Source organism: Sceloporus undulatus, chromosome 1 (assembly GCF_019175285.1).
Source record: "Sceloporus undulatus isolate JIND9_A2432 ecotype Alabama chromosome 1, SceUnd_v1.1, whole genome shotgun sequence".
Classification (NCBI taxonomy): domain Eukaryota; kingdom Metazoa; phylum Chordata; class Lepidosauria; order Squamata; family Phrynosomatidae; genus Sceloporus; species Sceloporus undulatus.
Genome location: NC_056522.1, coordinates 173,774,602 through 173,801,428, shown reverse-complemented (window position 1 = coordinate 173,801,428; position 26,827 = coordinate 173,774,602). Strand labels below are relative to the sequence as shown.

Here is a 26,827-nt window from a genome sequence, read left to right as displayed (position 1 = left end):
AGGAAAAGAGACTCCACCTGAACATTAGGAGGAATTTCCTGACAGTAAGGGCTGTTCGACAGTGGAACACACTTCTTCCTCGGAGTGTAGTGGAGTCTCCTTCCTTGGAAGTCTTTAAACAGAGGCTGGATGGCCTCTGTCGGGAATGCTTTGATTTGGATTTCCTGCATGGCAGAATGAGGTTGGACTGGATGGCCCTTGGGGTCTCTTCCAACTCTATGATTCTATGAATATCTAAATATAAACTTTTTCAGGCTACTGCCCCTTTCCTTTTGACCAGCAAGCCTAGTGCCCCCCCCCAGCGCATATTTTTTAATATTAGATCTACTGTTCTCGGTGTAGTGATGGCCACATGGCCACTGGATCACCTCTGACAATACTTGCTCTCTTGGCTTAGTAACACAGAGGAGCATCACCCCCTACAGTTGGACACAACTAGACAATCTTGTCAAGGGAAAACCTTTACCATTGCCTTTCCTATTGCAAATTCAAAACAGCCACTCTTGATTGCTGCTCCCTTTCCATCCAGTCACTTCAGCGAAGCAGCTGGCTGAGCAGCAACCAAGTGGTTTCAGTTTTGTCCCAGCCTTGTAGCGCAGGTGAGAGGCTTCTTGGTTGCAGTTTGACTAGCTGCTCAGTCATAGGATCATTGAGTTGGAAGAGACCGCAAGGGCCATCCAGTCCAACCCCATTCTGCCATGCAGGAACTCTCAGTCAAAGCATCCCCATTGACAGATGGCCATGCAGCCTCCGTTTGAAGACCTCCAAGGAAGGAGACTCCATCACCCTCCAAGGGAGTGTGTTCCACTGTCGAACAGCCCTTACTCTCAGGAAGTTCCTCCTAATGTTCAGGTGGAATCTCTTTTCCTGGAGCTTGCTCCCTTTGCACTGAGCAGCTGATTGAGAAGCTTCTCACCTATTTCAGCAAATGCCGTTGTGGACAAGAGGCCTTTTGGTTGCAGCTCAGCTAGTTGCTCAGTTGCTGCTCCCAGGGTGACCAGGTGCAAGGGAGAAACTTCTCCCCAGAGGAGGGACTCTCAATCCTTCCTCAGGACAGAGAAAGACACAGCCACTGTGTGTGTGTTGGAGGTTTACAGAGGCCACATGCTCTGTACTGCAGACTGGTGTGGGCCAAAAAGAGAAAGGTTTTAACTACAGGAGCTGCTCCAAGACAGTTTCCAAGAATCAAGCTAACCCCACACAGCTTCAAGTGTCCACTCTCCCACAAAAACAAAAACAAACCCAGTTTCTTCTGCTAACCCTTCTCTCAGCCTGAATGATGAAACAAAGCAGGAGCAGCAGTGCAAGTCCAACCTGCTAGCCAAGTCCCAGCAAAGCTCACAAAACTTAAGCAGGGTCCCAGATTTGAAAGGGTTTTTTTGCCACCACTTCTCCCCCACAACTTATTGCTCCAGTCTGTCTCAAAATGGTGCCGCTCTAAGCCACAGGAGCAATGCCCTGTGTCCAAGCCTTGCACAAGTTTCCCAGATGCCACTACTAGCGAAAAAGACACTGGTAGGGGAGCGAACTCACATGGGCAGGCAAAGTGTGGGAGACAATACCACACAAAATGATCAGTGAGACTGAGTGGTGGTTTTCTGGGGATCCTGAAAAGAAGTTTAGTGTAATCCTCATCCCCACCATGGTCCTAAAGACTGCTGGTTCCCTTTGTCTTTCCTATACACCAAGGGCCCCCTGCCACCCCCTTTCTACCTCACCACCCCCCTGGATCCTTCCACTGCCCACTTTGGGAATCACTACATAATCAAAGGCTTTGCTATGATTTATGAAGCACAGGCTGGTTTCCTTCTGAAATTCTTTAGTGTAATCCATTTTCCAAAATATGTTTGTAATGTAATCTCTAGTGTCTCTTATTACTTGAACCCAGCTTGGATATCTGGCACATACGGTAAAGGCTTTGTTGTAGATTTCTGAGCATCGCTTTGCTTATTTGAGAGATTAATGCAATGGTCCCGTGGTTACTGCAAATCACTTGTGTTTCTTTTCTTGGGGACTGGAATCTGTTTAGATTGTTTCCAATACGCAGGCCAATGTTTTCTTTGCTCTGTTTGTTGACACATTTTAATTAGTACTGGACTAGATGTTTTTTCCTTGTTGCTTGAAACATCTCTGTTGGTACACCATCCCGATCTTGGTGATTTATTTCTCCCACGTGATCTGAATGCAGCTTCCATTTCACTTTCTAAAATTGTAGGTTCATCTTGAAATGGTTTTTACTTTAATAAACCAGTCATCCTTTCATCTCTTTCCTCTCATTTTTCTTCCGTGTGTTCAGTTATCATCTTTTTATTTGGAGTTATAAAGCCATAGAATCATAGAGTTTGAACAGGCCCAATGGCCCATCAGTTCCAAATCCTTGCTCAATGCAAGACCTCCAGCTAAAGCATCCCAAGCAAGACCTCCAACTAAAGCATCCCAAGCAAGTAGCTATCCAGCCTCTTTTTGATGACGTTCAGAGAATTAGACTCCACTAATTGGTTCTATTGGCAACCTGCTCTTACTGCCAACAAGTTCCATCTAATGTTCAAACAAAATCTACTCTCCTGTAACTTCAAGCCATTAGGCCTGGTCCTATCCTCTGAGGCAGCAAAGAACAGGTCTGCCCCCTCCTCTCTGTGACAGCTCTTGAGATACTGAAAGAATGCAATCATATAATTTGTACTTAGTCATGGTTGTATAGCATCTTGTGTGTGTTTTTTTTCCTTTTATTTTTATAACAACAAATATAATTTTAAAAAATAATAACAGGTATCACTATAATTGTTATGTGCAACACATATTCCTGTACCAGTGATGGTGAACCTTTTAGAGGCCAAGTGCCCAAACTGCAACCCAAAACCCACTTATTTATTGCAAAGTGCCTTGTCTCTCTGGCTTTCTACTAACAAACTCTGGCAAACTCTGTGCTGGGGCAACAGCACATGTGCCTACAGAGTGGGCTTTGAGTGTCATCTCTGGCACATGTGCCATTGGTTCTCCATCACTGCCTTATACAGTCCCCCCCCCCTTTCACATTTATACTTCCCTTCATTCATTTGGTTTGAAAAACACCTTTTTACTAATTTTCCCTAACTTCCGATTCAAATGAGTATAAATTTCCAGCATTGTTTCCCTAATTCATTATTAGTACTCTTTCCTGATATGACCAAATAATTATTTGATTTATGCTCTTTTCTATTTTTCTTAGAACCACTTTTTTTGGGGTAATATTTTATTATTGGTGCCCAATCATATTCTGTCTTCTTCATCACTCATTTATTTAACCAGTTCTATAATATGGCTAATTCTCACATAGCCATTAGTTTCAACAGCTGGTCATCTATAGATGGAGTTTCTTTTTCTTTCAGTCTTTTTGCTAAGAGTAATCTTGCTGCTGAGATCATATATAGTATCATCCTCCCATGGGTTTTTAATCAACATTTTTTGTAATTTTGTTATCATGTTGAACAGGTATATTTCTGGTAACATTTGAAAAGCAGCTCTTAAAATCTTGCAGATTGTTGTGTGGATCTTTTTCCAATACATTTTCACAATATGGCAATTTCACTTCATATGATACTATAATCTTGTATAGCATCCACACTCTTGGTTTAAATTTCACTTTGATTTCTTGGATCTTGTGATAAAGGTCTCTTGTTTTTCCTTTTTGGTAGCATCTGCTATTGTCTGCATTGTTTATTACAGTGGTTTTCTTTGTCCTTGCAATCAAGTTATTGAGCAGTTGTATTCAGGGTTCTGACTCTGTTTCTGTCCCACTTTTGCTTCTCTGTCAGTTTCATCTCTCAACCATTTCTTTTTGGTTGCAGATGGTGTCTTTTTGCACCCTTCCTGACAATGTTTCTTGCTTTGATCCAGAGTTCTTCTACCTACCTGTCTCATAGGCTTAATTGCATTTGAATGATTTTATAGGACTATATTTTAACTGTTAGTTTTATGTGTTTTCTTTTTTAATTGTGTTTTGTATTTAAACATGTTGTATCCTGCCCTGAAGACAGGTGGAAAATAAATTGATTATCATCATCATCATCATTACTGTCTAGAAATTTTAGTCAAAAATTGACCCAAAATGCTGGGTCGATTTATCCATGGGTCAAAGTAAGTACTGTATTTTAACTCTTTCCCATCTCTGAGTAGAGTGGCGAAAGGTAAGAGCTTAACCCATCCCAGGAGCAGCCAAAAGAAGCACAAACCCTCTCTATTCCTTCCACCATGATGCTACCTCTGGCCTTTTTGAATGCTTGAGTGGGGAAATTGCAGTGGCGGCACTTCTTTGGTGCTTTCCCTCAAAGAAGTACTGAGAGGAATCAGGATTAGAAGGATCTGAATAAGACATTTATGTATGAAAACAGTAAATCTCATCCTTTACATCCTTTGCTACATGCCGCTAGGTTTTAACCTCAACTCATCCACAAGTCACATCAAAATCCATAATTTTGGCCCCAACACTTGCGTTTGACTTATACATGAGGTTGACTTATAGTCAAGTATATATGGTAATAGTGCAAATCGATTTGTACATTATCTTTAAATTCTTTGGTGATGTTCTTCAGATTCGGCAAGATGATTATTTAGTGATATTCTTTAGTTTTACTCTATTTTTGATATTAGGAGCTCATGTTCTGTGCCATAATCTCCTCCTGGTTTTGTTTTTGCAGATAGAGTGGAGTTTCTCCATCTTCTGCTTCCAGTGATGTAATGTTTCAGTAGTCCCCCACAGAAGGGAGGCACAAAGGTTTCCTTGCAGTGGAGCAGCCACACGACTAGAGTCAAGGCAAAGGCTGGCTGGCTGGGCCTGTCATGTGGCTGCTCCACTGTGGGATGGACTCAGCAGTTGAGCAACAGTAGACCTGAAAGCCAGCCTATGCCCTTCTGTCCTTCTCTCCCTCCTTCCTTTCCAAGGAAAGACAGGATGCCTAAAACAAGCACTTGAGACAATATGGGGGAAGGAAGAATCTTTTATTCCAAAATCTCTTCAAACAGAGTGGAGCAGCCACGTGACAGGAGCCAAAGCAAAGGCTAGCTGGCTGGGTCTGTGCATTGCTGTTCATTCTGCTCTAGCCCAAACTGGTGAGAAGAAGCAGGAGAAAAGTCTTTCCTCCCCCTTCTGTGCCTCTGAGAGAAGGTTTAGCAGATGATGTAATTGTTAATGGTTCAGTATACAGGTATTATTATTATTATTATCATTGTCGTCATCATCATCATCATTATGCCAGTCATCTGCATAGCACATAACTTTTTCTTTTCTTTTTTCCAGAAAACTGCTTTTCATCGTTCTCAGACTCTAGATTATAGAAATGGCTTTGCCTTTAAGCAAATTCCAACTGTGGGCATTGGTGGAACTCGACTGTATGTAAACCAGCTGTCCCAAGCTGAACTGGATGAACTCTCCAACAAAAGACCTACTTTAACATATGGTCAACCAATGCAAGCTCCACCATCAGACTTCATCCCTGCACATGTAGCTTTTGACAAAAAGGTATTATCATAGAATTATAGAATTGGAAGAGACCACAAGGCGCATCCAGTCCAACCCCCTGCCATGCAGGAACTCTCAGTCAAAGCATCTCCAACAGATGGCCATCCAGCTCTGTTTAAAGACCTCAATAACATTTTATTGTAGATACAGTTATATCTCAGTTAACAAAGTAGATGTGTTCCTGGATAGTACCTCTTTAACAGAAAAATTGATGCCAGAGGCAGAAATAACATGGAAAGAATAGGGAAACATTCCTATAAAACCTACAAAACTCAAAAAGGAAGAGCTGTTCAATATGCTTCAGGAAACATTTCCCCCCAAAACTAACAATATGCATTGGTGAAATTAAACAACTGTGTCAGGAAAGCCTTGCATAATAGAAACATTTTGAACTTTCTTGCAACCACTTAAGGGGTTCTTCAAAAATACAGCCAGGTATGACTTTTTCTCCCTACCAGCCTCTTTGATGACATTATTACAATTGTTCCTGAGACTGTTTAAAACCTCTTGTTCCTTGTGGCTGATATTGTCTAATAAAGTACATCTCTTATTATTTCTATCTGAGATAATTTTAATGTTAGGCTGAACCATGTTATTAGGTGCTGTCTGAACCTCTTGTTCCTTGCAACTTTTTCTGAAACAAAAAACAGTCTGACTGACTAAAAACAACTAAAGACGGATAGGCTATTTACAGCTGGTATTTGTCACCAGATACTTCATCTATGCCTGCATGCTTTTGACAAAAAAAAAAGTAAGGCAACTCACATATTATAACCCATAAAATACGTACAACTCGAACTATTCCCACCCCTGCAGTAGAAAAAAAGTGAATTCTCTATACTGTGTAAATTGAAAGGTCGCAAGTTTAAAGAGCATGTCTTCCACAATGCAAAGACACTTTTTATAGGGTTCGGAGGAAAGAGAGATAAAATACAGTGCACCCTATTTTTACACGGGGGATCCATTCTGCCCCCACCCCCCTGCGTAAAAAAAGCGTATGCTCAAGCCCCATTGAAAGTAATGGGGCTTGTGCATGGTGTGATGGCGCGCATCCCATTACTTTCAATGTCCCCTGAAAGCCATGTATAATGCGTCCGCATATGATGCTGGTGCATTGTACTTTGTTCTGCTGTTGAGTGGAGTTTCTTGCTTTTTCCATAGATAGCAAATCCTTTTTTTAGGTCATATTGAATGAATGTAGCACATTCCCATCTACTCATGTTCTCACAGCAACATTCCTTTACATGAGGTTCCCTTACATTTCTGTAATTCAGGTCCTTCTGTCTGATCCTTTTTTGCAGGTGCTGAAGTTCGATGGTTACTTTCAAGAAGATGTCCCTATATCTACAGAAGAACATTTTCGCATCCGCAAAGTGGGCATATATTATTATTTAGAAGATGATAGCATGTCTGTCATGGAACCAATTGTGGAAAACTCTGGGATTCCTCAGGGCAAGTTCATAAAACGGCAGCGTTTACCCAAGAATGATCATGGGGACAATTATCACTGGAAAGATCTTAACCGAGGAATCGACATCACTATCTATGGCAGGACTTTCCGAATAGTTGATTGTGATGCATTTACACAGGTACTGTAAACTTGATTACTAATTGCAGAATTACCTGGATACAAGATTTTTAAAAAAGATAAATTAACCTAAAATACTTTTAAGGCAGATCCGTTGAAATACATGTCCATTCTTAATGTCAAAAATGTTAATGTATTTCACAGGCTATAAGAAGACAATGATTTTTATTTCCATTTTATAGAAAATTCACTCAGTTTTTTCTATGGAATAGATAAAAAGCTACAGCCAGTCACAGCACTTGGTTGAGTCAACTTGCGGATACATGTTCTTTTACGTATTTTGAAATATTCATGAAAAACTTAGAATCATAGAGTTGGAAGAGACTCAAGGGCCATCAAGTCCTACCCCCTGCCATGCAGGAATATACAATCAAAGTACCTCCAACAAATGGCCACCCAGCCTCTGTTTAAAAACCTCCAAAGAAGGAGACTTCACCACACTCCAAGCGAGTGTGTTGCACTGTGAAACAGCTCTTACTGTCAGTAAGTTCTTCTTAATGTTGAGGTGGAATCTCTTTTCCTGGAGCTTGCATCCATTGTTCTGGGTCCTAGTCTCTGGAGCAGCAGAAAACAAGCTTGTTCTAACCTCAGTATGACATCCCTTCAAATATTTAAACAAGCCTATCATATAACCTCTTAACCTTCTCTTCTCCAGGCTAAACATACCCAGCTCCCTAAGTCTTTCCTCATAGAGCATAGTTTCCAAATCCTTCAACATTTTGGTTGCCCTTCAGCTTGCCTAAATATCCTTTTTGAATTGTTGTGTCCTGAACTGGATGCAGTATTCCAGGTGAGGCCTGACAAAAGCAGAATACAGTGGCGCTATTACTTCCCTTGATCTAGACTCTATACTTCTATAGATACAGCCTAAAATCGCATTGGCCTTTTTAGCTGGCACATCACACTGTTGACTCATGTTCAACTTGTGGTCTACTAGGACTCCTAGATCCCTTTCACATGTACGATTTTCAAGCCAGGTTTCCCTCGTCTTATCTCTGTGCATTTCATTTTTTTCTGCCTAACTTTACATTTCTCCATGTTGAACTTCATTTTGTTAGTTTTGGCCCGGCTTTCTAATCTATTAAGGTCATTTTGAATTTTGATCCTGTCCTCTGCAGCATTAGCTACTTGTCCTAATTTGGTGCCACCTGCAAATCTGACAAACATGCCTTCTGTTCCTTCACCCAGGTCATTGATAAACATGTTGGAAAAGCACTGGGCCCTGGACAGAGCCCTGTGGCTCCCCGCTAGTCACTTCTCTCCAGGGTGAAGAGGAGCCATTGCTGAGCACCCTTTGGGTTTGGCTGGTCAGCCAAGTACAACTCCATCTAACAGTTGCATTTTCTAGTCCACATGTAACTATCCTGTTTGCAAGAATATCATGGGGGACTTTGTTGAAGGCCTTACTGAAATCTATTTATTTATTTATGGTATTTACACACTGACCTTCAGCCCTAAAGGCTTGGCTGCTGAGCCTCCTGGGAGGCTATAGGCTCTGCTGGATCTGGCCAAGCAGAACTAGGGCCATGCTCAGGCTAAACCTCAGTTTCAGGCTCAGGTCCCAGTTGGAGGCTCAACCTCAGGTCCCAGTCAGAGTCCTCAACCTGGCTGGGCATGACACCAGGTGGTAATTGTTTGGGTCCTCTTTTTCCCCCTTTTTGAGGATGGGGACAAGATTTCTCCTCCTCCAGTCTGTGGGAACTTCTCCTGTACTCCAGTAATTCTAAAAGATTATTGACAATGGCTGTGAGACTACTTCTGCCAGTTCTTTTAAAAGCCTTGGGTGTAGTTTATCTGGTCCTGGAGATTTGATTTCACTACATGGCAGGTGAGTTGAACTAGATGGCTCTTGTGGTCTCTTCCAACTCTATGATTCTGTGACCCCCTCAGCTGACCAGAGGTCTCCTGTTCTTTGAAATGAATCCACTTATTTCCTTTACTTCCCCTTATAGCTGCATTTTCTTCGCAGGACAATTTGTTGCAACCACCTATTCTATTTCCTTTAAATTCACCTTTCGAAGTCACCTTTTCTGGAAGGCCTCCTATTCCCATTTGTTTGTTGCAACTAAGATGAAGTATAGATGATCAAAGTTATCTCATATTATTCTCTCTAAACCTATCTCAGTTTCCCCTTTCCTTTGTTGTGTCTATCATACAGTGCTCCCTCGGGTTACGAAATTAATTCGTTCCGCGGCTAATTTCGTAACCCGAAAAACCTTCGTAACCCGAATTGCCATAGGCGCTAATGGAAAAAAATAGCTCTCTGCTGCCCTCCGGTGGCGGCCTTTCCATTTAAAACAGCGCCGGGGTTTTTTCGTAACCCGAAAAAACCTTCGTAAGCCGAAACAATAAATCCCTATGGGATTTTTTCGTATCCCGAAAAATTCGTAAGCTGGGTAATTCGTATCCCGAGGTACCACTGTACTTGGTAAACTACTTGCGGTAGTTGGGGATCAGTTGTGTTTATTTTCTGTAAAATACTATGGTGCTATATAAATGAATATTATTGATATGACTCTTTTTCTACAGACTTTTCTACAGAGCCAGGGAATTGAGTTGAACCCTCCTGAGAGAATGATTTTTGATCCTTACACAGAACTACGTAAGATGCCTTTACGCATGTATGTCACACCTTCAGATTTTGACCAGCTCAAACAATTTTTAGCCTTTGACAAAAAGGTATGTCTCAATTCTGTTGATTGTTTTAATGTGGGATACGAAGGTAGAGTGTTCCTACTGCCAGCACATATCTGCTGGTGGAGGGGCCTTAAAGGGACAATAATAGGTATAGGTTAGGGTATGGGAACAAGGTCTTCATCATTTGTGTTACCCCAAGGTCTAGCCCTCTGCACCCTTCCACCATGTCAATAGCAAATTGATATCAGTGGGATGTTTAAATCATGTAGCCATGTGGGTTCTACAGTAGTGGAAATTGCCTTACCATATAAGGAAATCAGGAATGCTCATCATTCAGGAGTTCCAGAGCAACTCTCCCAGGTGTTTCAGAAGGATATCATGGTCAATGGTATCAAAAGCCGCTGAGAGGTCCAAAAGTACCAACAGGGTCACACTTCTCCTGTTGATACCCAGACGAAGATCATCCACTAAGGTGACAATGGCAGTCTCAACTCTATATCCTGCCCTAAAGCCAGTTTGAAATAGATCCAGATAATCAGTTTCATTCATGACTACTTGGAGTTGAAGGGCAACAGCCCTCTGAATCACTTTACTAAAAAACAGAAGATGTGAGACTAATTGTTCATGTCCAAGGGATCTAAGGAAGGCTTTTTCAGAAGCAGTCTTACTACTTCTTCCTTTAAACAGGATGGAACTTGGCCTTCCCGAAGAGATTCATTAATAATGTGTCTCAAAATTGTCATTATAACATCTCCACCTTGGACAACCAGCCATGAAGGGCAGGGATCAAGAGGACATGTTGTCTTCTTCACGTTACCAAGGAATTTGTCTATGTCCTCGGTACTCACAGACCCAAACCAATTCACTATAATCTTATTCATGGAGTTGCCTCACCTGTCGCCTCTGCTATAATACCAGCATTCAAGTTGGATCTTCTTTGAGAGATTTGTATCTGCAAAATGATTATTTAATGTGTCACAGCAGGCTATTGTAGGATCTAATAATGGGTTCTGGAAGTTGGGTATCTGGGTTAGATCCCTTACCAGATCTTCTGGATGGGACGCAATATGTGCAAAGTAGAAAGATTTCTTCCATGCACGTATTGCCACTCTATAGGAATAAAGAAAATCCCTATGGCATGTCTTGTCAAATGAGAGTTGCGTTTTCCACCAATGGCACTCTAGTTGTTATCCAGCCTGCTTCATATTTCTAAGATCTCTTGTATATCAAGGTTTACGATTGGGAGCGAGCTGGAAAGGGTGCTTGGTAGCTATTGTGTCAATAGCCCTGGTGAGATCACTATTCCAGGTATTAACCAAGGCCTCGACAGAATCACCAACGCTACCAATCTTTAAGCCCTATTGGTTCCATCAGCCTTCGTGGGCGGACCATTCTAATGACTCCTCCACCACTGACAGGGTCAACAGTGGCCCTCAGTCCAACCTTGACCAGGAAATGATCCGTCCATGACAATGCAGTGATATTAATTACCTCTGCCCATGGATGCACCTATTCCGTATGAAAGACCACATTAATGTGTAGGCCCAGAGGCTAATTGGGATAGGCCCATGTTTGTCATGTATACCGTGAACTCCTGAGCCGCACTTGTTAGTTTTGTCAAACTGGACTCAAATGGAATGTTGAAGTTGCCCAGAACTAATAGTCTGGCTGACTCCAACACCAATTCTGAGACCAGTTGTGTCAACTCGGTTAGGGAATCTGTTACACAACGGGATGGACAGTATATCAAGAGAATCCCCAAGCTATCCTTTGCCTTCAGGCTTAGGAAAATACACTCTATGTGGTCTGTTTTCCAGACAGGTATCCTGGTCAACGTAAAAAAAAAAAATTGTGGACCTAGGGCACTCCACTCCCTTGTTCATTTCCCCTTACCTACTTGCTGACAGAATACCCGGCTGGTAGAGGCTGAGCCCAAAGTGTAACACAATCATCCCTCAGCCAGGTTTTTGTAAAGCATGCCAGGTTGGCTTCCTCTTCTATAAGAAGGTAATGAATAATGTTTGTTTTGTTTTTAACTGACCTGGCATTGCACAGGAGCAAGGAAAGGTTCTGTGGTTGGATTGGTTCGCTCTCCAGCCCTCTTAGGGTAATGGGGTGAACAGAAGGCGGGTAACAGTAACAGTATTTCACCCTGTTGTTGCCATACCTTCCTTTACCCCGCACAACATTAATTCCTGCTTCCTGATCACTGCTCACTATCCCAGATCACTGTCATCTACACTCAGTCATCCCCCACTAAAGACATGCCCTCCTGTCAGAATAGGGACTCTGTCTCCAGTCACTCAATCTGCCAGTCTTGTGTTGAATAAGCAGAACTTTACTGAAGAAACCAGGGTGAGCAATCCACTCTATTCAGCATTTAAGCTGAGACTGCCCAACCCAACATCACATCAATAAGCAATTGGAAAGCTCCCCCCACCCCCTCAGCCAAAGCCTGTAAACCTCCCATAGTTCAATCTCCCTTAACCCCTAACACTCCAGGTTGGCAAACTAAACTCTCAAGGCTTCAACTGATAACAGTCACCTGGAGATACTTAGCTCCTACATGCTCAGTCAGCCAAACAGTTATAATTATAGTTGAGATAACCCCCCCCCCCAAACTATGTATGTGAGCATCCAAGCATATAGCTTGCACATATAGATATACATGATTATATGGTAGAATCCATGGACCCAATTTATAGCATCCATGGACCTAACACCTCCCCATCTGTTCCCATCTCTCCCCATCTGTTCAGTCTCTTATTGCTATTGTACGCTGTTGTATTTTGGATACATCACATGGTAACATGACACACTGGAAAAGACAATAATGCTCAGTGAAGCTGAATGCAGTACAAAGAGAGGAAGGTAACTTTAAAGATAAATTCAATAAAGAAAGCTGTGGTGCTGGATATTCAAGAAATGCTTAGAGGCTTCTCGTTCTTAGGATTACCATACACTGAAGTTTACTTGATGGCAAATATCAACTAAGTAGGCAGACCCAAGCCTATTTGGAGGGAGAGGGGGACTTGAGGAACTGGGGAGGTATAAGCCAGCTGGAGACCACTGCATACATTTTTACTTTGGACTTTATCGCACTGCTTTCGGTGCCCAACTGGCTGGGGAGGCTGAGGCAATCCAATGTGAGATTAGGATGTTGGTCCAGAAATGGCTATAAACAAAAGCAATACTTGATCCGAATTATATACATTTTGTTTGGATTTTTCTTGGAGTTAAGAAGGGGAAATTATTGTATCAATCATTTAAAGGTATGAAAGTTAAACAATAAAGTGGGGGGAAATAAACAAGACTGGAATTAGATTCAGAAATAAAGTGACGATGACAGGAGAGTTTTTACCAGGAGTGTAAGATTTGTAAGTGGGTTTTGAGGAAGATGTGAAGCATCCCGGTGTGGTGTGATGGGTCAGTTGATTGATAACATTATTAGAATAAACTCCAAAGTAGCAAGACAAAAGTAATTACCGAAGAATGTCATTGTATCCTTTATTGGGTCTAAATTGTGAGACCAGGTCCTCCACAAGAGTTATATAATGGATCTTGTGATCAAAGAAAATAAAATAAAGATTTTAAAGGACATTCCTCTTGAAATTTTGAAAAGAAGACAAGACTACAGATTTTTAACACAGGAGCTTATAAAGAGATAGATCCCCTACTCCTGGAAAATCATGTTGCGCAATATCAACCAGACAAAGCTTTGCAATGGTACGTGATTTTCAGTAAAAAAATTAATGAGTGACGTCGTTGAAGCAATAATCTTGACAGGACCTTTCAAAGGTGAAAATGTCCTCATTCCTCGCATTCCTGTGAGTCCAATGGATATGCCGTTTCAATTTAAGAGATTGCAATTCCCAATTCGATTGGCGTTTGCAATCACCATCAACAAAGCTCAGGGCCAGTCTTTAGAATTTTGCAATTTAGATATAGACACAGATTGCTTCTCACATATGTTGTGTGTTCTAGAGTCGGCAAATCAGGCAATCTCTATATCTACACAGACAATGGAACAACAAAAAATATTGTATACCCACAAGCATTGTGAAATTAAATATTTCAGAAACGTATGCTTTCTCTTTTCTTTCTTTTCCATTTAACCAAACTGAGCCATAGCAAGGCGTGGCTGGGTACAGCTAGATTTTAATATAATTTTATGTATGCCACCCTGAAATCACCTTGTCAAGAAAAGAAATGATAAAGATATTAAGTAAGTAAATACAGTGGGGCCTTGTTATCCACTTGACTTTGGTTCAAGGGTCACCCCATCCTCTGTGGACCCCCAAAGTTTGTGGATGAGCAAGTCTTATTACCTATAATGGTCTAGGAAAATGGTGCCACTTACTAAAAATAACAAAATCAAGATTTGCTTTTTGGAATTTAAAAATATTTTCAACCATGAATTATTGAATCTGTGGATGCAGAAGCCATGGATAAGGAGGGCTGACTGTAAATATATAAATTTAATACATCTTTATAAGTGTATAATGAACTGCCTTGGACTGGTTCAGATAATCTGATATAGTTCTGTCTCCTCCAACCTGAAACATCTCTTCTGGATCTCTTTCTGAGCCCTGCTACTCAATAGTCTTTTGAATGGAGATCCTGTAGATTAAATTAATAACTTTATATGAGCAAAATGTGCTCTGTCACACTATGCTTTGGCCCCACAGGTCCTTCGTTTCTATGCCATGTGGGATGACACAGAGAACATGTTCGGTGAAAACCGTTGTTTTATCATCCATTATTATTTGGCGGATGATACAGTGGAAGTGCGGGAAGTCCATGAACGAAATGATGGCAGAGACCCTTTCCCAGTCCTGATAAGACGCCAGCGCCTGCCCAAAAAATTTGTAGAGAACAAAGGTAAGATGAACCTTAGCTCCTGTTCTTTGAGGATGGAATATATGCAGGGTTAATGCATATAATGATATGTAAGTGCATGTAGATATACAGTATGAATCCTGTTAAACATTGTCATGACAGGGACACTTGGATAAGGAATCAAACCTGTGACAGGCAATAAGAACAGAAGAGATTAAGATCAAATTATCAATTATGCCACTATAATATTCCATTCTAATCACTGTATTATATTCAAAGACACAATTGCGTTAGTCTAGAAAATCAGTACGCAAAGGGATCTTGTAGCACCTTTGAGACCAACTGAAAGAAAGACTATGGAAGCTCATGCTACCAGCTTCTTTCTTTCTGTTAGCCTCAAAGGTGCTAAAAGATCCTCTTACACACACACACACATGTTGTATACTACATCTCAACCTACTTTTATCCAAAAAGCTCCTGCTCTTTGTCTCAGTGCTGTATTTTTTTATTATTATTATCTTGCTAAATATTGTCTGATTATGCTCATTAGCCTAAAAGAATTACGTTCAGAATCTAGGCATGCCATCATCAGTTTCTTTCTATTTAAAATGATTAGTCTTGTTAATATGTCACAGTTGTTCCTCAAAATGGACTCTATTTTTAACTGTTACTTCTGATATTTCTTCTGGAGTTTACACAAGTTTAATCAACATGTCTTCCTTCTACAAGGAACCTTCCCATCCTGTGTGCTTGAGATATCTGATCAGGAGGTCTTGGAATGGTTTACAGCAAAAGATTTTGCTGTAGGCAAATCCACCACTCTTCTTGGGCGCTCCTTTTTTATATATGATTGTGATGAGTTCACTCGGCAATTCTATCGGGACAAGTTTGGCATCACTGACTTCCAGCCAGTTGATATAAAGAAGCCACCACCAGAGAAAATCAAACAGGTAATGAATAGGGTCAAATGATTGGGTATAGCAACTCTTGCATGCTGAGTCTCTCTAGGGCTTGTTTGTGGTAACTTCCTGTTTTTTGTTTTTTTTAACATGCCCTCTCACATCCTTCAAGCACACCTCACTTTGACGCGTTACAGACCGCCCAAAATGGGCGGTCTGCCGGCGCTTTCATTTGCTGCACGGAGGAGCCTCAGCGGCCAAACCGCGAGACTCTTCCATGCCGCAAAAAAGAAGCCCCGAAATGGCGCTTCTTGTTGCGGCGCGCTAATGACACCGCAAGGTGCCAGTGGTGCACTTGCAACATCATTAGTGCCGCATGATGTGCGGGCACTAAGCATCCGCAACGTCAAGATGGCAGCACCCGTGTAGAACAGGCACCGCCATTTTGTATGTCCCCAGGATGTATTAGGGCTAGGAGTGTGCGGAATGGACACTCTTTCCTAACCCTAGTACATCCTGGGGACATACTTTACACCCGTGCGGAACAGGCCTTAGTTTCCAGTCTCCATTTTGTCTCCATGCAGTCAGCCTGTTTCTTTATAATGCTGACAAATCTTTTTTCTTCTAAATGTCTTTTTCAAGTAGCATGTGCATGTGTATGAGCTATGCACAAGATCTGTGAGTAAAACTATTTTATGTTACTTTAGATGAAGACTCTGTCTCATCTTTTACTATGGCCGATACATGTGTGTGGGGAAGGGATGGCTGCTCTCCTGTTTCTCACACTTTGCTACAAATGAACTGCTGATGAAATTTACCAATACTCTAACATAAATCAGGCAGGAGATGTGAGAGCAAGCACTCAAGGCTAAAACTTATTTTAGTCTTCAGTTTGTTTTCTTGCCAAAGAGTTTTATTGAGATTAGTGGGTCATATTTCCAAATAATGGAAATGCAACTCCTTGCTCTATCTTACAAAGCCCTTAAAGCTGTTCTGTACTAATCATTTTTTGAAATTCATCATTAAATTTGCACCTAAGGGGTGATTAATCTTCTTTCAGTCACATTTAAACCAAATACATTGTCAAAATGAAGCCTTAGAAAAGGTATTCAGAACAAGCAGTATCTACAGAGCTAGTTCTGAAGCTGGGTCACATGGGATGTTGGCTCAGATTATTCAAGAAAGGTTCTTAATTATCTAGAAGGGTGTGGAGCTGGAAAGCAGGAGCAGGAGCATCTAACAAAAATCCAGAAAACAGGCAAATCTGGGTAACACTGAAGGCCCAAAACACCAGCACTCACAGTGTACAGGTTACAGGTCAGAGACGGTGTTAATCATGTTCATTCTAAGCCATGATAGTTTCCTGGAAAATATTGTAAGATTTTGTTTAAAGAAGATAATGGTATGGTAATCTTTAAAGTACTTGTTTTCTTTAGTAATCAAAAGAACATGGTGAAAGCAAACAGTATGCAGTAGCATCCCTTATGTTGCACCCACTTCTACACATTAGTTTTTCTCTCCCTTCATGGTGGATGTGGAAACTGCAATAAGAGAAATAATGAAAAACAAATCACCAGGAACAGTTGATATTTCAATTGAACTGCTGCAATCCACATTAACAGAGTCGACTGTAGTGCTAACCAACATATGTCAACAGATATGGAAAACAAAACGATGACCAACAGATTGGAAGCAATAAATATACATCCCCATCCACAAAAAGGGAGACACAAGAGACTGCAGCAACTATAGGGCTATAGCACTGATCTCCCATGCAAGCAAAATCATGCTCAAAATTCTGCAACATGGACTCCAACCATACATGGAGAGAGAAATCCCAGAGGTCCAAGAGGGGTTCAGGAAAGGAAGAGGCACTAAGGACCATTTTGCAAACATACTATGGCTAATGGAGCACACCAGGGAATTCCAAAAGAAAATCAGCATGTGCTTTATAGACTAAAGCAAAGCCTTTGATTGCATAGATAATGAAAGGCTATGGAATGCCCTTAAAGACATGGGAGTGCCAACACATCTAATAGTCCTGATGAGGAATCTGTACTCAGGACAAGAGGCTACTGTCACAATAGAATACAGGGAAACAGAATGGTTCCCAGTTGGCAAAAGGGTCAACTTGTATGCAGAACATATTATAAGAAAAGCAGATTTGGACACAGAAGAGGAGGAGTGACAATAGGAGGAAGGAATATTGACAATCTAAGATGTGCAGATGACGCCATAGCACTAGCAAAAAACCTCACAGATCTGGAACATCAAGGAAGATCAAAGAAGAAAGTGCAAATGTTGAAAATAAAGAAAACAAAAATAATTACCACCGAGGATCTTCACAAGTTCAACATGGATAATGAAGAAATAGAAATAGTAAAAGAATTCTTATACTTAGTATCAAATATTGTTAGAGATGGGGACTGCAGTTAGGAAATCAGAAAAAGATTAAGAATGGGGAGGGTGGCTAAAATACAAAGATATACAACTGAGCACAAAATTAGAATCATCCAAGCTATTGTATTCCCTGTTACCATGTATGGATGTGAGAGCTGTACAGTAAAGAAAGAAGATAGGAAGAAAATCCATTCATTTGAGATGTGATGCTGGACAACAGTGCTGAGGATTCCATGAAAAGCCAAAAGGACAAACAGATGGGTCCTACAGCAGATCAAGCCCAAACCTACCTTGAAGCCAAGATGACCAAACTGTGGCTGTCGTACTTCAGACACATCATGAGAAGACTCATTGTAAAAGACAATAAAGCTGGGAAAGGTGGAGGGAGCTAGGAAGAGAGGAAGGCCACATGCTAGGTGGATGGACTCTATTAAGGAGGTCTTGGGTATGGGGTCGCAGAGTAGTGGAGGACAGAGGGTCTTGGAGATGTCTCATCCAGAGGGTCGCCATGAGTCGAGATTGATTCAAGGGCAGTTAACAACAACCATTCCTTTGGAATGGAATATCAGAGAAAATGACACCCCTCCATCTAAAAGGATATGACAGAAAAACAGCAAACAACGTATCTGTTAGTTTGAATTGTGAAGGAGGGGTCCTTCACAGTTCAAACTAACAGATACATTGTTTGCTGTTTTTCTGTCATATCCTCTTAGATGGAAGGGTGTCATTTTCTCTGATATTCCATTCCAAAGATTGGAGAATGATTGCACAGCTATCAGGAGATAGTCTCCAGTCTCAGCTTTTCAATTACACATTAGCTGATCATCCAAGCAAGCAATTCTACAAAAGAGAATGAGGAATGAAGTTAGCTGGGAACAGATAGTGACACATGGCTATCCCATGTCACTTAATTTTTGCTATGACTGATGGTGCAGCTATAGCAGATGGCTCCGGGACACCTTAAATATGTTCCATCCATCTTTAATTTTACCGTGTCCCACCCTGCTCCCCAGCAGCATCTCTGCCTGAGCTGGCCAAGGTGGTCTCAGAGATAGTGTTGGAGAACTCCAGTACAGATATTCATGATGTGTCTGTTATAACAGGAATTCAGGATGCTATGCCTACCATGCAAGAGAAATGTTTATTAATTAGCTCTTAGGCCATTTCAAAATAACACAAAATAACGCTAAAACAAGTAAAACACACTATAAAATCCTATAGAAATTCTAAAGCAAATAGAAAAGAACTAAAATGTAATAACATGGACTCTGAAATGTATATAGAGTACTGTATGGCTGTAAAACGATACAAGTACATTAGAAGTACAGTACCTGAAAATGAGACATACAGTAGTTATAAAACTGATCATAAAAATCTACATCACAGGTTCAAGATACAAAAATGGGTAATAAAAAACCCCCGAATGTATTACAGCATTAGGATGATAATACATAAGGTAATAAAATTGAACATGAGCATCACACGTCAGAATTCTTCATCACCTCTGCAATTTATCCCAATTGACCCCACATATCTAACTCTCGACTGTATGGCTTTATATAAAAACCGAGCTGTGATAATAGATATTTTTGAATCTTGGCCACTCATGAAGTAAGAGATTCTGACATGGGTATCCCAAAACATTGTTCTTTTGATATAGGGACCAAGATACTGATCTCTTTCCTGTTGGTACAGATTACATTTGAACAAAATATGAGCTAAATCCTCAATTTCTCGGTCTCCACAGATACAGATTTGCTCATTGTAAGGAATATCATTGAATCTTCCATACCTTACCATGGTGTCAAGCTGGTCAAATCTAACTCTAGTAAATGCCTCCCTCCGGTATTTTGGCATTTGTATTTTTAGATAATTTGCTCTTTGAAAAGAGCGTTTAAATTGGCTCAGCGATTTTAAATTACCTACATTACTAAGGGAGGCTATATCTTTTTGGGCTTCAATATCCAAGATTCTCTGTCTCGCACCCTTTTTTGCTTGGTCATCCACTGTGCATGAATCAGGAAGACCACAGCTCTTTATGAAGTTCATTATTTGCATAAACCAAGAGGACTGAAGATTGGATTGTGACTGTTCTAAGAGACATAGTCTTGGTAATCTATCAGGCTCCATTTCATTGATTTTACCTCAGTAGTTAAACACTCCGATTTTGGCTTGCAAATGGATGGAATAGATTTCTAATTCAGCTCTAACAGCAGCCGCAGATGTCCTTTTATCTAGCCCCAATATACTTCTCAGATGCTGAGACTGTGCTAGTTCTACTGCTGAGATCGAATTTAGACCCCAAACATCCGCCGCATATAAAAGCATATATAAAGTTACATAATGCAGACCATGATAGAAGATTTTGGCCCTTGTTTTTAATCTCTATTTTGGTCAAACCTATACTGTAAACCTCTTTACTTGTACAGTAAATCTGTTTTAAGATATGTATTAAGATATGTATTAATAAAATAAATAATAAATATTCTTTCTTGTTGGCATCATAAAATCTGCAGATAATCCCACCTTACAATGGTTATGGCTTCATAGAGGACTCACTCCAGAACTGCTTCAGCCTGATTCCACAACCACCTAGGAAGAATATTGTTAAGATGCTAGAAAATGACCATAAAGTGTTGCGCTATGCAGTTATATTGGTGAGATATTTTGATGTGTGATGTACTTTCTGGAATGAAGGGTGAGTCTGGGGGAATGGATTTGTTCTCTGCATGATGTTAGACTCCAGCAGTAGTGTCCAAGCCTCTGTGATGGATGCAGAGTTACATGTACTGTAGCAGGAACGTAGAGAAGATGGATTCTAAATATAAGAGTCTCCTTTTAAATTTAATCTCCTAATGCCTTTGAAACATAATGATTTAATGTGCTTCACTTGAAGCATCTTAAATAACATCTGATACCTCATATATTGTTGGAAAAGCCATTTCATAGAAATAGAGTTGGAAGACACAACAAGGGCCATCCAGTTCAACCCCCTGCCATGCAAGAAATCACAATCAAACCATTCCCGACAGATGGCCATCCAGCCTCTTTTTGAAGACCTCTAAGGAATGAGACTCCACTACACTCCAAGGGAGTGTGTTCCACTGTCAAACAGCCCTTACTTTCAGGAAGTTCCTCCTAATGTTGAGGTGGAATCTCTTTTCCTGTACCTTGCAACCATTGTTCCAGGTCCTGTTCTCAGGAGCAGCAGAAAACAAGCTAGATCCCTCCTCAATATGACATCCCTTCAAATATTTAAACAGGGCTATCATATCACCTCTTAACCTTCTCTTCTCCAGGTTAAACATCCCCAGCTCCCTAAGTCGTTCCTCATAGGGCATGGTTTCCAGACCCTTCACCATTTTAGTCACCCTCCTTTTTTTTGAATTGTGGTGCCCAAAACTGGACACAGTATTCCAGGTCGGGCCTGGCCAAAGCAGAATAGAATGGCACTATTACTTCTCTTGATCTAGACACTATACTTTTATTGACGCAGCCTAAAATCACATTGGCCTTTTTAGCATCATACTGTTCATTCAAATTCAACTCATGGTCTACTTGGACTTCTAGATCCCTTTCATATGTAGTCTCATTCAGCCAGGTGTCCCCCATCCTATATCTATGCATTTTGTTTTAATTGTTGGGATTCTCTTTCCCCCCCTTCAAATCTTTGAGAACTCCTGGAGAACAGGAGAAGTCCCAGCAGACTTGTCCCCATCTTCAATGGTTCCAATATTACATTTGCCAGTTCTTTTAATACTCTTGGATGTAATTCATCAGGTCCTGGAGACTTATATTCATTTAGATTAACCAGGTATTCCTGTACTATCTATTTACTTATTCTGTGTTGGATTTCCCCTATTCTGTCCTCTGCTTCATTATCCTCAGGTTCAGCACCCTTTGCCTTTTATGAGAACACCGAGGCAAAGAAAGTGTTGAGTAATTCTGCCTTTTCTCTGTCCCCTGTTAGTGTTTTGCCATCTTCTCCACGCAGTGGCCCTATTGTTTGAATAAACCAACAATGGAGAACCAAGGATAACCAAGAATGGGGAACGTGTGCCCCCCCCACCAGATGTTGATGAATTACCCTTCCTATTTTCCCTTAGCACAATGACGCTGGCAGTGGTTGGTGGGAAATGACATCCAACTGGGCAACAGACTGCACAGATTAAAATTTGAATAGATTAAAATTTGCATTAATAAACCAGAATATACATCAGAATGATTATCCTCCTCAAAACAAAGCAATGTAGACTGTCTGAAACTGCATTCAGTTACATATTTGGTGGCTCATCTGATTAAAGTATCAGTTCCTAATCCACCAGGTAATATGGGCCACCAGGCCGCTTTGATTGTCTTGTCCGGAAAAGCGGGATACAGATAAAAGTTTTATTATTTTTTTTATTTATTTTATATGTACAGTGTTACCCCGGGTTACGAAAATAATTCGTTCCGCCGCCGCTTTCGTAACCCGAAAGGCTTTCGCAAGCCGAAACCCCATAGGCGCTAATGGGGAAAAGCCGCGATTTGGTGCGAAAAAGCGCCGAAAAGCACCAAAATTTCTTTCGTAACCTGAAATAACCTTCGTAACCCGGAACAGTTTTTTTCAATTGGATTTTTTCGTAACCCGGAAATTTCGTAAGGCAGCGCATTCGTATCCCGGGGTACCACTGTATGTGTAAATTTGTTTCTATATGTCTACCTCATTAGAGGGTGTCTATGATTGCAGGGAGTGGGCCTTCAGCTTCTTCAGCTGTACTGCATCTTCCTGGCTTCTATTTTAAAGCATCTGATAGTATAGTTTCTTTCTGGGTGATCACTGGGTGCTACTGCTGCACATTAAAAGCCTAGAAATGAGATAAAGAACCCTACTGTACTGAGTTACAAATAAGAAGCCTAACAGCAGTTGTTTGTAAATTGGAATATAATTTGGACCACACAAGAAGGAGGCTTGCTCTTCCTAAAGACTGTGTAAAAGCTACTCTTCAATAACTTTCAATACATCTTAGTTTTATTGGAATTCATGTCAGAAGGGTCAACTTTTGTTTTTATTTAATCATGCACGTGACCCCAGATGCATGCAAGTCAACAGATGGTCTTCCTTAAACTCTGCCAGTAACAAAAGCGGACTGCATATTCTCGGCATTAAATTCATAATTCATAAGAAAGCTTTCTATAGTTGCATTGTATTATGGACCATTTTGACACTAGGCCTCACTTTTTGTTGTTTAGGCTGATCCATTTTCAGAACTGCTCTGCATTTTCAGCTTCTCATAAGCAGATATTCAGATAATTGCTTCTATCTACAGGAATCACCAAACCTTGAAGACAGCAAGCGTCGGTTTGTCCTCTCTTATTGCCTTGCTACTGACATGATCAGTATCTATGAACCACCTGTGCGTAATTCAGGAATTATTGGAGGCAAATACCTGGGGAAGACCAGAGTCCCCAAACCAGGGTCTTCAACAGAAAACCCTGTTTATTATGAACCATCTGACTTCACTATTGGAGCTATGGTGGAAGGTATGTAGAAAGTGGAAGGTAAATAGAAAGATGAAATATAAATATTTTAAATTAAATTTGATCTGGAAACAGCTCAGTCTTCACTATTTTAATTGGTAATTTTTATATAAGAAGATATTGTGTGTGTTTTCCCCAATAGTTTTTTCCCCCAATAGAAAATTATTTAAATGAAAAAATATTTCATTAGTTAATATTTCTTTTTACAGAGAGACTTATCTTCATGAATGAATTATTTGGATAAAATTTATTAAATTCCCAGTGCTTTTATGAGTCATTGTGAAATAGCTTAAATTGAAGGAATTGTTTTTGTTCAATATTTTACCCAAATCTTAAGAGCGATCTTCAGACAAAATGATTGTTAAAGTCAGCATTCACTTTAAGTTTATTATGCCATAAAAAAGAGTTCCATTCAAATACCTTCTAGTTACGAAAATCTTTATTTTCTGAAGTTATTCACTCTTTCATCCAAACCAAACTGCATGCATAAAACTATAATTTCAAATCTGGGAGTACCAGACCTCCTGTTTGTTTTTCATCTTGTACAGTGGGCCCTTAGTACCCACTGGGTTTTGGTTCCAGGTGCCCCATAGATGACATATTCCTTGCATATTCAAGTCTCATTAAATACAATGGAATACTAAAATGGTGTCTCTTATATAAAATGTCAAAGTCATGGTTTGCTTTTTGGAATTTAGAGTTTTAAAAAATATTTTCAAACTATGGAGCTTTGAATCTGAGCGTTGAATCTATGGGTACAGAGGGCCAACTGTAAAACTTTAAATCTTGTTCTGGATTTCTTCTTTTTCCATTTAAAACTTGAAATATCTTTTTGCTATTGTTTGAATCGGATATCATTTGTCAAAATAGGGATATTTGAACCAAAAAGAGCATTTTAGACGAAATGTTTATTTTTATAACAGAAATTCTTCCCAAAAATGATAGTTTAAATCTGCTCCATTTCTGCATATTTAATTTAATCTGATTCCATATTTTAAAATAATTATTTTGGGGAAAAATTGTATTTACTGTCTGTCAGAGTAATACCTAAATATTGGGGAGAGGGGTTTCCAACTTAAAACCTGTCTTTTCCATCAATAAGCATTTATTTTCTTTTGCCAAATTCTTTGTCAACATAATTGTTTTTTCTCTCTTTATATTCAAAGCAGCCACTGCACAATAGTGCTTTAAAATTCACACCAGAGGGTCCACACCCTCTAATGAATTCTGTAGAGTAATCACTATATCATCAGCAAAATCTCTAATCTTTAAATGCACTTCTTTAATTTTAATTTCATTGGTGGTGTAACCTATCTTTCACTAACTTCTACAGAGATAAAGTGGTCTTAGTATCATACATTTCCTTCCTCCCTAAAGTTATGATTAAATTTCACTTGGAACAGAATATCATCTTGGCCATCTTCTGTTTTAACCCTGTAATTCCCAAGGAGATGGGCATCTCCACTCATGCACCAGGCTCTAGTAGTCTGCATCTGTAGAACTAAAACAATCAAGTTCAAGGGAACCCAGAAGGGCCACTTGATGTCATCACAGATATTGTCTAAGTGGATAGCTTCTTCTAACTGTTTGGACTATGAGATCACCATTGACTGTCAGAAGCAACACTACAAGGGCAGAGGCATCTTCCACGGCCATCCTAGTCAACTCCTTGTGCTGTTGACAGTCCTTCCAGTCCTTTCTTCTGGTGTGCTGCAGCATACGAAAACTGAGATACAGAACAGGAATGTTGACACATGTTTGGTTAGAGGGAGGATAGGGTTACTGCCAAAATCACTCTGATTAACCCAAGCTACTCTGCACAGATACAAATCAGATCCATTTGTGTGACATCACAGATTACCACTCAAAAGACAGGTAAACAACCAGTGCTTTCATACTGGAGGCAACATGCTGCAGACGTTAGAGAATTATAGTGGTGGAAGGTACCATCTAGTCCAACCCTCTGCTAGTGTAGGAATCTACAGTTAAACATATGTAAGAAGTGGCCATTTAACTTCTCTTTGAAAGCCTTCAACAAAGGAGAGTCTACCACCTTCCAAGTTAGTCTCTTCTACTGTCAAAGAGCTCTTACCATCAGGAAGTTCAGTCAGCCTTCCTCTACTTGCTCTTCCCTCCTTCCCTCCTATTCTCATTTCCCATTGTGTATTGCATTACTTGTTGGTACAGCCATAGTTGATTGCCTTAGAGTGAAAAACTCCAGTACAGACAGCAAGGGAAGCCATAATTGGGTAGTGGGAAAGCAGCATAGCAAACAAAAGTGCTGTCTTATTATTCCCCAGAAAAACCTCTTGTTTTTCTTTGAAAAAAATGTGCTTCACGTTCTGCTTTAATTTTTTGAAAAACACAACATGTAAAATGTATAATGACTATTAATCAATGTATTAATATAATGAATGTCAGTATATTTACTATATTGAATAGCAATAGCAAGTACATTTCTATACCGCTTGTTAGTGAACCAGCTTGTTGGGGACAATAGGCTTACAGAATGTAAACCACTCTAAGTGGTTTACAATCTGTGAGTCTATTGCTCCCAACAAGCTGGGTACGCATTTTACCGACCTATGAAAAGATGGAAGGCTTAGTCCACCTTGGAGCCCTCCAGGGTTGAACTTACAATGTTGTTGTTACAGGACCAGCATTTAACCACTGTGCTACCAGGGCTCACCAATGCTCCAATCCCTGGTGGTAGGTCTATTCTAGATTCTACTTCACTTAACTTTGCAAAGCAAAGTAGACTACCAAGCTGCAGGATCATCTGAAAAATTTGATTCCTTGGATTGTATGTTTGTTCTTCAGGGAAAAAAAATCTGTTAGTGTCATGAACAGTATTCCTGATTATTATTTATCATCTCTCTTTCATCCAGTGTTTGGCCACAGGTTCATTATTGTAGATGCTGATGAATATGTCCTAAATTATATGGAAAGCAATTTGGGCAGCTTCCCAGCAGCAGTCGTGGAATCTATGAGGAATCACTTTGCACCTCGCAAGGCAGCAAAAGAGGCACTAAAAAAGTGAGCTGTTAAAAAAAAAATATTCATCAAGATTTCTGCAAGAATTATTAGTTAACTTGAATTTCTTAACATGACATGGTCTCCATCTGCATTGCAGAAATAATGCAGTTTGACACCACTTTAATTGCCATAGGTAAATGTTATAGAATTTGGGGAGTTACAGTTTTGTGAGATATTTAGCCTAGTCTGTCAAACTGCTCTGGGGCCACAACAGACTACAAATCGCAGAGTTCCATAGGATGGTAACATGACAGTTAAAGCAGTGACAGACTGCTATTGTGTCATGCAGACTAATTTCTCTCATTGTAGTGAAGATAATAAATAATAATAAATAAATAAAGTTTTTATTTATATCCCGCACCTTCCTTCGATCAGGGCGGCTTACAGTATAAAATTTAAAACAACAATACA

General features: G+C 40.2%; 1 protein-coding gene across 2 annotated transcripts in view; it reads left to right on the top strand.

Annotated features, from left to right (window-relative positions):
* The window catches only part of EFHC1 (EF-hand domain containing 1), a 38,346-nt gene that overhangs the window by 1,187 nt on the left and 10,332 nt on the right, over window positions 1-26,827 (top strand). The window contains exons 1-9 of one of the 2 annotated variants that reach the window (XM_042453554.1): window positions 5,031-5,183; window positions 5,276-5,497; window positions 6,799-7,086; window positions 9,615-9,764; window positions 14,411-14,603; window positions 15,291-15,511; window positions 20,377-20,517; window positions 23,170-23,383; window positions 26,269-26,416. In XM_042453554.1, the coding sequence (XP_042309488.1) occupies window positions 5,444-5,497; window positions 6,799-7,086; window positions 9,615-9,764; window positions 14,411-14,603; window positions 15,291-15,511; window positions 20,377-20,517; window positions 23,170-23,383; window positions 26,269-26,416 (1,409 nt within the window). In that variant the 5' untranslated portion in view covers window positions 5,031-5,183; window positions 5,276-5,443. Of the gene's footprint in view, window positions 1-5,030; window positions 5,184-5,275; window positions 5,498-6,798; window positions 7,087-9,614; window positions 9,765-14,410; window positions 14,604-15,290; window positions 15,512-20,376; window positions 20,518-23,169; window positions 23,384-26,268; window positions 26,417-26,827 lie in introns of those variants that run through there. The other variant, XM_042453546.1, reaches the window with a different exon arrangement.